We start from the raw sequence: 9,866 nt of genomic DNA, 5'->3' as shown, positions 1-9,866 counted from the left end.
CTTTAAATTGCCACCTGGGGAAGCCGGGCCGCCCCGGTACGGCGCACTGGCTCTTGCCAGTACACCATACCGGGGCGTACCGACTTACTTTCACCTCTGAATCACCTAGGCTAAGCATGTACGCTGTGATTGAATAAGCTTACAGGAATTAACCACTAATGTTTATTGTCTGGGATAAATGGGTAGAGAATTCCCATTTTTACATTCACTTTCTCCGTGTATTGGTTTGGTGAAAAAACATAGTATCTCAAGAAGGTACACTATATATGATCTCAGAAAGATGCCATGATGAATAATGTGGAAAAGTTAATGAATCAGATAGATGGTATTACTATAGATACAACAGTCCTTCTTTGTTACCCCTATATTACTCTTGTTGTTCTTACCTGAAATATATATTTTAAGTTTTTTAGAAAAGGGAGAGAAATTATTGGCAAAAGCAGAATTTACATAATAGTTTCAGTATTTTTTCTTGGAGTGTGTAATTTGGTTGTACATATATTCTTTGAGGTAAGATCCTTGATCAGCCACACTGATCAGGACAAGAACAGAAAAACACAAATGTTCAGTGCCCTTGTGTCAAGACTCTAGAGGGCAGAGTTCACAATAAAAACAGGTTTACCAGATGGTGATCTGAACACTCATCACAGATTGCTAGGCCTCCGCAGAAATGTTGGGCTGGAAGGGACCTTGAGAAGTCCAGCCCCCTGCTCTGAAGCAGGGCTAAGCCAACTGGCCAACAGTCTACTTTATGAGTTTTAGAATATGATCTTTGGTCCCTTCTTTTCTCCTACTAGAAGTCATTAAAAAAATTATTTTGAGGATATGGAAACCTCTTAACATCATGTAAAAAGCAGAAGGAGGTCTTATTTCTTGTCAGGAATAGATGCTTTCATGCATGCAAGCTTCTAGCTTTTAGCAGAATTTCAATGTATGCTTCAGGGATTTACCATTGAATGACAGGATTCTCTACAAACAGGAAGGTGAGGGAAAGTTTGACCACCTTTAAATCCTTAATGCCCAAATCTAGCCCTCCACACTTCACCAAGCTCATAGAACACTGCTTGGGGGAGAAACCTTTTAAAGTCACTCTTTACCTGCAAGTCTGCCTTAAGAAACCTAAGGCACCATTGTTTTTAAGCCCAGTTTGTCTATGGACCAAAAGCATTCAGAGGAGTTCCCTGTGGTAGCCAGATGGATGACTTCTACAAATTGCTGACCATTCATCACTTCTGACAGTTGAGTCACAAGCATCAGTCAAAAGACGCATAAAATTCATTTTTTTAGAATTCCCACAAAGCTGTCCAGCACAAAAAGTGCATCGGGACAATTGGCATTTAGAGTTAGAATTTTCATAGTCTCAAAGGCTGTGATTGAATAGATGCAACTAGAGGAGGGATGAAGTGGAGTTTTCCTTTATTTACTAACTAACACCAAAGAAGAACTGACAGACCTGATACATTATAGGCTTCAAAAATAAATATATCTTGTTTGGTATTAGGGAAAGCTTTTGAAAGTTGACAGCCTCTCTTATAAGGGGGGGGAGGGGGTTGAATGGAGTCAGCTTCAAAAAAAAAAATCCACCAAACCCCTTTCATTTAAAATTATTATTAAAATAATATACAAGCTTAGAAGACAAGGAGGATGCCTAATATCTATTGGAAGATCATTTCATTCTAAAAGTTGCTTTACATGATAAAGGACTGTGAGTAATTTTAGTGATAAGATAAAGATTCATTGCATTGAAAGATCTCAATGTATACAGTGAGTCCTTACATTACAGATAAGAGGAAAGTATTTAAATTTTTAAACAAAGGCTTGTGCAGTTGGTAGCACTTAAGTAAGGATGTGTATTTAATAGTGACTTGTGTTTATTTGGGGTTTGTGGTCTGGAAGATGTTTCCTATAGTGGATTTAATTGGAATTAATTTCCAGTTTATTGGGAGGCTTCAGACTCTACCTTGCAGGTAATAGGAGTGGTTGAAGGATATTTAGTATCTTGCCCTCCATCCCCCCGTTTCTCACGAAGGTTGAAACGTCATGAAACATCTAACACAGCAGCATTGCTGCTTATAAGCCAGTTTCGCTTCTGGAAAGTCCACTGTTTAATCTAAAGCAGTGCCGCTTATCACTGATGGCCCTTCACCTGTTTTTATGCATGAGGAATAATTTGATTTTTGTTTCCATGGGTATTTGTAATGAACATTTCTGAATTTATTAAATGTAGTAAGGAGGAAAATGAGGCAAATCCCACAACACCGGCAGCTTTAGCTAATGCATTAGCTGGGGGTATATATCCTACAGCTTGCAGTTTTTTTCTGAGGTTAAACGATAAATAACTTATTGTTAACTTTTAATTTTCTATTTAAAAAGTAATACCCATAAATATCTATTATTTAACATTTGTATATAATACCACAGGTGTCCATGGCACTTATCAAACAGAGTAAGGATTTAGGCCACATTGAAGTAAATAGGAGTTTTGCTATTGGCTTCAATGAGCCCAAGATTTCTGTCCCAAAGAGCATCCCAATCTAAGCAAGTGAAGAGAGAATCCTGGCCAATAATGTGAAGTTACAGTGCATTGAAAGTACTAAGGCAATTCTTAGTGTCTCATTGGTATAAATATATCTTTTAAAATTACAGAGCAGGTGCAGATTTTTTACTATGATGTATTAAGATATGAAGAGGCTTCCTATTTGTTTCTACCAGTAAAATGCAACATTTATTATAGCATTTCTTTAAGTTTATGCAAACATACAAGGAACAATGAGCTTGTTTAATACACAAGCACAATTAAAATGCTTGAAAAATAAAATTTTGCATTTTGAAATTGTTGGTATTTTCTTTTGATCCTATTTTTATTTATTCACTGTGAACCTAACAGTGCACTAATTGACAATTAAAAAGGTCTTACAAACTAGAGACATGGTGAATGAGGAAAGATAAAATGGAGGAAAGGAAGCAGGTAGAGGGAATGTATGACAAAGGTTTCAAATATAAGATCATGAGTTAATTCATCCGTACTGCACACATCTTGTGGCTTTTTAAAAAACATATTGTAAGTTTTATGCTAAATAATTGCTATGGACACATCTGGGTGGTTTCTCTCAGCCCTGCTGCTGTGAGGTAGTTGTGGTGGGCTTCTAGGGCAGATGGAGGCTTGGCAGCTGTGACTCAGGAAAGCCTGTGGGGGCAACTGCCAGGCTGGGGAGGGCAGGAGTGGGTGTGCCTCTGGAACCCAATATCCCAAGTGGTTGCTCCTTGTGCCAGGAGGCCCACTCACTTAACTCCAAAATTTACTGTAATTCCTATATGGTATGAAGTGATGAACAAGACAGTAGAAGAGTGCATGCATCAAAGACGATCTTTATACAAACTAGATGCATTTTGAGTAGAGCTGTGGAAAATGCAGCAACTTCAGTTTGCAGCTGTTTGCTGGATGTTTTTTAGTTCCATTGTTTAGCCCCCAAGTTTCCATGTGTGTATGAGCCAACACACAACGAAACCATTACGTTTTGCTTCAATTTTAATTTGAACAATGCAAAACTGATGACTTGTTTTTATATGGTACCACCCCGAGGGTCACACATTCCTCTGAGCACCCCACCTCCCCTGGCTTAACAGAAAGAGGGAGAAGACCTACAGGCATCTTTGATCCTCAGAAGGGCCAGAGCAATGAGATTTGGGCCAGAATAATTCTCCTCCTAGAACTTCCCTCCCACAACAGGCCAGGATCTCTCTGCTTTTTTGATATCTCTTGGTGCCTGTGCCCTGGTGACTTTTACCCAGCAACCTACCTTCAAATCTCTGTATATTTTGGGGGTGCTATGCTCCCTCCAGTAGGGTAGGCATAATTCCCCATCCACAACAAAAAAGATCTTGAGGCAGACAGACAAACATTTTTTTGGTTTTTCAGTACCCTATGACAGACAGGTAGTGCAGTATACATTTATTGGGTACATGGTAATCAATATATTTACCACAGGTTAGCCACCAACATTACTTAGCTCATACTGACCAGTTGTACAAACCAGCTTGTGTTAGTCCTTTAATCTTTTCCTGTAACCAACTTAAACACTTATTCATACCCAGAATATACAGAAGCTATCAAACAAACTGAAGTAGCAGCACAGCATACTCGACAAATATTCCGTTAAGTCTAAGTAACAGAGTACTTTCTATGGCTATCAGATTAACATTTTAATAAAGTGTTTTTCAAAACAAAGGAACTTAAGCTCTGTAAATATTGCTATCTAGAAAAAGAACACTTGGGTTGCAACTTTCCTGGCTGGGAAAAAAAAAAACATTTGTAAACAGGTTGGGTCACTCAGCACTACATTCTTACAAATTGATAAAGCAGGCTTCTACACGTTGGGGTAATCCAAGGTGAACACATTTTGCAGAGGCCACAAACAAGAGCTATCTGTCTTCTGCCAAAGAAAAGAAAATTGTTCTCCAAGTGTTGTGGGGAGGAATGAATCTTATAACATATTCTAACCTCAAATGCTTTGATGACGTTCTAGAGCTAAACTAAAGGGGGACAAGGTGTCAAGTGATCTTAGTTGTCTCCTTTTGGAAGAGGCAAAACTAACTTCCTTTATTACTGAAAAGCATTATAGTAGCTACTCATATTAACTCTGATCATTCAAATGTAGGGCATCTCTTTCCAGTCCATCTAGTACCTTGGGCTCCAAAGTCATAACTCAAAAATAAGGCATCTCCTTATTCAAATTCACCTGTGTAAGCAGGTGCAGTCCATGAGAGTCAAGGGATTTGTATCCCCCTACTATATACCAGTATGAATTTGGAATATTTTACATAGCTGCCTAAATATGGATTTAGGAGCCTAATTTTCAGCACCCAGGCTTGAAAATTTTCACTCTAGTTAAGGGTATTAATTCAGAGACAGCATTCATAGCTGTTCAGGGTGCTTTCACAGTCAGATCAAAGGACTTTGGCCCCAATCCAATGCTTGCTGAAGTCAGTGGGAGTCACTGGATTGCACCTATACAGTCTTAGATGAAAGTGGTCCAGTACAGGTTTAAGTAATTACATTCTTTCACTTTGCCTATATAAAAAAAACTGCTTGGTTAACTTGTACAACTCTGAGTCTGTGCTGTGGATTATATCTTGACTTTCCACAAACCAGCAAAAGGGCAACCTATATACTGAGAACATACAACTTCAAAGGTTCCAATTAATGAAGTTTTAGGATGTCAACATAATGTAGTACTCTAACTTTTTCTTCAGAGGGTTGAAAGCAATACTACAGGTTCGTAATAAAAACAAAAACAAATCACATGTCATAAGGCTTATGAAATTCAATGCGTGTGCACCATAGATCATATTAAGATATATGTGCAATCAAAGGTTAATGCCAGTCAACTCTTATGGCGCATGCTTGCTTCTTAATCAAAAAGTAGGAAGTATTTGTCCTGCTCGACTCAGCACTGGTGATCACAAAATGGGTGCGCTGAGCATTTTGGATGGGTGCTTATTTTTATGAAAGGAATATAAATCAAAGTAGCAAAAGAAACCAGATCGGCTGTATTCTCTTGTGTCTATAGCACCAGCAAGTTCTCTTCTAAACATAAAGACAGGATTTTGCAGGGTGCCTCCAAGAACATTTTCACTCTTTATCCCAGAACGATAAGGCTTCCACTGATCATAACATTCGTGTGTTGAAGAAAAATTGGTTAATAGTCATATTTAAAAAATGAAATGAGTTGAACTCTAATAGACTTTAAAGACAATGAAAAGTCCTATGTGACAGACAATAATGAAGAGTAAAGTTTTATATGAAGTGTAATATATAGTACAATAGAGAGACATATTCTGCAGAGTCTTCTCCTTGGCCTGTTGTCCATTTTCTATATTTTTGAAATTAATTATCAAAAATGCAATTGTTGTGTGATGTAAAATATGGCAAAGTATATTAAAATATGCCACAATTGAATCAAATTATATACAAATATTCTGCTTTTAGGTTCGAAGATGGCAAGGAACAAGTAGATTATAAGAAGTTTGTCAATGGGCTGAATTGGAGAGAGAATCCAGTTCCGACTTTCCAGACAATAAAGGTTCCTATAAAGGTAAAGTGAAGACGTTTAAAACAAAAAAGCAGTGCACAAAACCTGAAAGCCCCTTTCATGCTGCCGCTGATGTCGTTCAGTCAAAACATATTAATATCATTGATTTATCCAACAAAGAATATCTGGGACTCAATCTTTATGGATCTTGTCTGGGTTTTTCGAGCAGTTTGTTTCTGTTGTGAAGGATTGGGCGAAGCAGAGAACCAGAGTAAGGCACGGGAACTCTGTAACTCTGTTGTGCACAGTGGATGCCACATCTCTAATGGATTTCTAGGGAAATATAGGAAGGAAAAGGGCTGTGCTGTCCTGTGAACAAGGGCATGACTATCAGGTGCTCACCCTTTCTATTACACAAACCTTATGTTCAGAAGTCACAATTATCAGGAAAGTCTACAAACTCCACTGGCATTGCAAAATGTACCTACAATTTTCTATAACTCTGTGGAAACTCGCACAGAATACACCACTTCCTTGGTAGGTAGTGGGAGTAGTGTGGAGAAATCAACTAATATGTCTCTGTCAGCCTAGTACTTAGGGTAAGTAAAAATGTCATTTCGGGAAACGGCAAAGATTAAGCTGACCTGGCTGTCTTGTGCTGGTGTGAGAATAGAATGGTTTAAAATAGCATTGTGCATAATCCAATCAAATTGATTTTTTAAAAATGTCATAGCAAAGAAATCCAAAGCATCTTAGCGCGCATATAACATCGCTCTTCTGATCCAGCCCTTGACTGCTGATATTGAATGTGTTTCATTTAGTCTCCTCTGCTTCTACTGGTTTAGAAGCATAGGGTTCAGTGCATTTTAAATTCAGCAGCTGCATATTTTCACCAGTTATATGCAAGTGCTGTGTTTTCATCCTGACAGCATAGTGGCTTCACTACTTGCTCACTCTTCTGGAGCCTATAAAACTGTCTGTAGGGGCTAGTGAGGGCACAGTGCTGCTGAGTTGCTAAGCTTTCCTTGGTGTCATTTTCTTGGACTCCTTAATTAGGAAAAAATTTCTTGTATGCATCTAATTAAGATCCTGTACATATTTTTACAACATCCACCTTATACTGGATATGTTTCAGATTTAAAAAGTGTGTGCTCCATGTTTCGATGAGGGCACTTTTCGAACAGGGAGTTCGGAATTCTACTCAAAGATATTACTCAATGATTATGTTGTGATAGCATCCAGTGATGCTTGTCAGGATTAGGGCACTGTTGTACTAGGTGCTGTGCAAACAGAGGTAGATGCAGTTTCCGACCCAAAGCACTTACAAAACTAAGAGGATGAGCACCATATGAAGGGGCGGTGATAAAAGAGGCAGAAAAATATACAAATATGTTGGCTTGTTATTTATTTCGTATTTTTCTCCTAGCTGTATTGGCTGCTTGCCCAACTGCCTCAGACTAGCCATAGAGGACTGACTTATTTCTTGTAGGTGGTATGCCTGAAGTGAACCTTGAATAGGGGGTGGAGGACCTGAGTGGTAGTGAGGAGAGGCAGTGTGTTCAGTTTGTAGTCGTAATAAGCCAATCAGTGGCTGTGATCACAGCTTGCCACTTTGCCTCACTGTTATCAGATGACAGTGTTTTGTAGGCATCGTGGCAGAGGTGATTTGAGGGAGGATTGGTTTTATGGATTTTGGCAGGAAATTTTTCCAGTGTACATGGGACAGCAAGGGAGAAAAGACAAAGGCATTTGTGAACCAAGAAGTCAGCCAGGGTTGGCATCTTTAGTGGAACAAAGACCGTGATCAATATAATAAAATATCAGGGATAATTTGGGCAGGGTTTCACTGTAAAGGTCAGGAAAAGACATTTGTGTTTGCACTGGAGCCAGTGGAGGGGCTTACAGAAAGTGAGCTGACAGAGCTACAGGCTAGGAAGACCATCTTAGTGGCAGCACAGTGAACAGACTTGAGGGGAGCAAGGTTGCAGACAAGGTCAAAAAGATGGAAGTTGTTGGTTGTATTCTCATTTTATTATTTGCAGTACCGTAGTGCCTTAGAGTCTCAGTCCTGGACCAGGACCCCATTGTGCTAAGCACTTTGCAAACACAGAACAAAAAAACCCAACAACAATCCCTGCCCCAAGCCACAGAGGTGTATTCAGTTATCTGCTAGATAGGAGAATCACTTCTGTATTAATTGTTAAAAAAAAAAAAAAAAAAGGGCTGTAAATTACATAACATACTGAGATATCCTGAACTATAGTACATTAACAAACAAGTTAGTAAATTATGTCCAAATTGGCTGTGGTGGCATTATTTATTCAATTTATTATTTTGTTGGTTAGCTGTAATATATAATAATGAATTTATTTTAGATGAGTACATTTTAATGAAAAGATGAGTAACAAAAGAAGAAAGAGAAGATACCAAAGGGAATGTAAATCCTTTTATTGATTCTTTGACTTTCTCAGCTGAATCTTTATCCGAGCTGTGATTTAATATGCACTACAGTAATTTTGTCTAGGTGTAAAATGATTATATTTGACAAACGAAAATTTCAGTTTGTATTCTTACTCAGGGATTTAGTCCTGAAGTTTTGATCTTCTAACTTCCCTTTCTTCTTCGTTTTGTCTACTAGTTTGAAAGCTGACAATTCCTACAGTGTCTTGTTCTCTTAGCTGACCTACATATCTTTGAAGTATAGGTGTCTAACTGAACAAAACAGTACACTAGTCTTTAATTTTTTTTTAAAATTGGGCAGAAGTGGAGATGGAGGGATATTTTTAATTAAAACTTCAGCAGCATTGATCAAAATCGATAACACCATATTCTTTAGGAAGATATGCTTTACAAATTTGTTTTTTTTCCACAGGTGATTTGCATGTAGAAATGAAATAACTTGCTTAACATTATTTTGTGACATTTCTAGTTATTTTTGTTTTCAAAATGGAGTTCTAAGTTTGTCCTCTTGTTTATCACTTTCAGTATGAAGATGACTGGAGTGGGCAGCCACCATCCCTTCCAGTGAAAAGGATCAAATATTTACCCCTAATACAGGATGTTTTTGGCACTGAAGAATAATCTGGTCTATGCAGGTCACTTCTTTTGAATTACTGTTGCAACTTCACCAAGCGTATCTGGACAGATACTGTAAACTTTCCTTAAAAAATAAAAGAATCACAGATGTAGATTTTATTGAATGTAAATGTCTTACTCCAATGTAGAAATATAGTTCATGTATTTTTGTAATTCTTTCAAAATACAAAGGACTGTACTGTAAGTACATGAGCACAAATAAAAATATCCTTTAAACTGATCTTCATGTTTGGTTATATGTAGAATGCACAAATATTCAGAAGTCTTACAGTGAGAATCAAATATAGCAAAGTGTGACTGACCCTAAACCATTCTCATCTGCAAACAAACAAAAATTATCACTGACAACATTAAGTCAGACTATATCGGCACAATAATTTAATATTCTCTTCCATTTTTTTTCATGCTGCTTAGTTTTATGTTGATGTATCCTTGCTGAATCTAAAGTGTTGTTTATGTCAAAGCCAGTTAGTTTATGGAGGGGTTCTAGCAAAGCATAACATTTCCTGGTATCAGAGATAATTGCAGCCTGCCCAATATAGAAGTAAATATCTTGCAAGTGTAACACAGAAACTCTGAGCTCTTGATTTTTGCTTTACATACAACCTAAATCGATCGATGTCAAAACTTATTTGGGGAATCTGTGTGAAATGAATTGGTGGTTTTATTCCAGTCTTAGTGAACGGGTGTCCTCAGTGTAAAACAGCAATTTCTCATCTGAAACGAATTGATACCTGC

General features: G+C 37.8%; 1 protein-coding gene across 1 annotated transcript in view; it reads left to right on the top strand.

Annotated features, from left to right (window-relative positions):
* The window catches only part of LOC113406336 (EF-hand domain-containing family member C2-like), a 90,289-nt gene extending 81,044 nt beyond the window's left edge, over positions 1-9,245 (top strand). Inside the window, exons 14-15 of the mRNA XM_026650573.1 lie at positions 5,990-6,095; positions 9,018-9,245. Coding sequence (XP_026506358.1) covers positions 5,990-6,095; positions 9,018-9,113 — 202 coding nt within the window. The 3' untranslated portion in view covers positions 9,114-9,245. The remainder of the gene's footprint in view (positions 1-5,989; positions 6,096-9,017) is intronic.
* Positions 9,246-9,866: the final 621 nt, after the last annotated feature.

The sequence above is a fragment of the Terrapene carolina genome, unplaced genomic scaffold (assembly GCF_002925995.2).
Source record: "Terrapene carolina triunguis isolate 2854851 unplaced genomic scaffold, T_m_triunguis-2.0 Scaffold26, whole genome shotgun sequence".
Classification (NCBI taxonomy): Eukaryota; Metazoa; Chordata; order Testudines; family Emydidae; genus Terrapene; species Terrapene triunguis.
The sequence above is the reverse complement of the archived record's forward strand: the minus strand, read 5'-3'. Positions and strand labels throughout refer to the sequence as shown.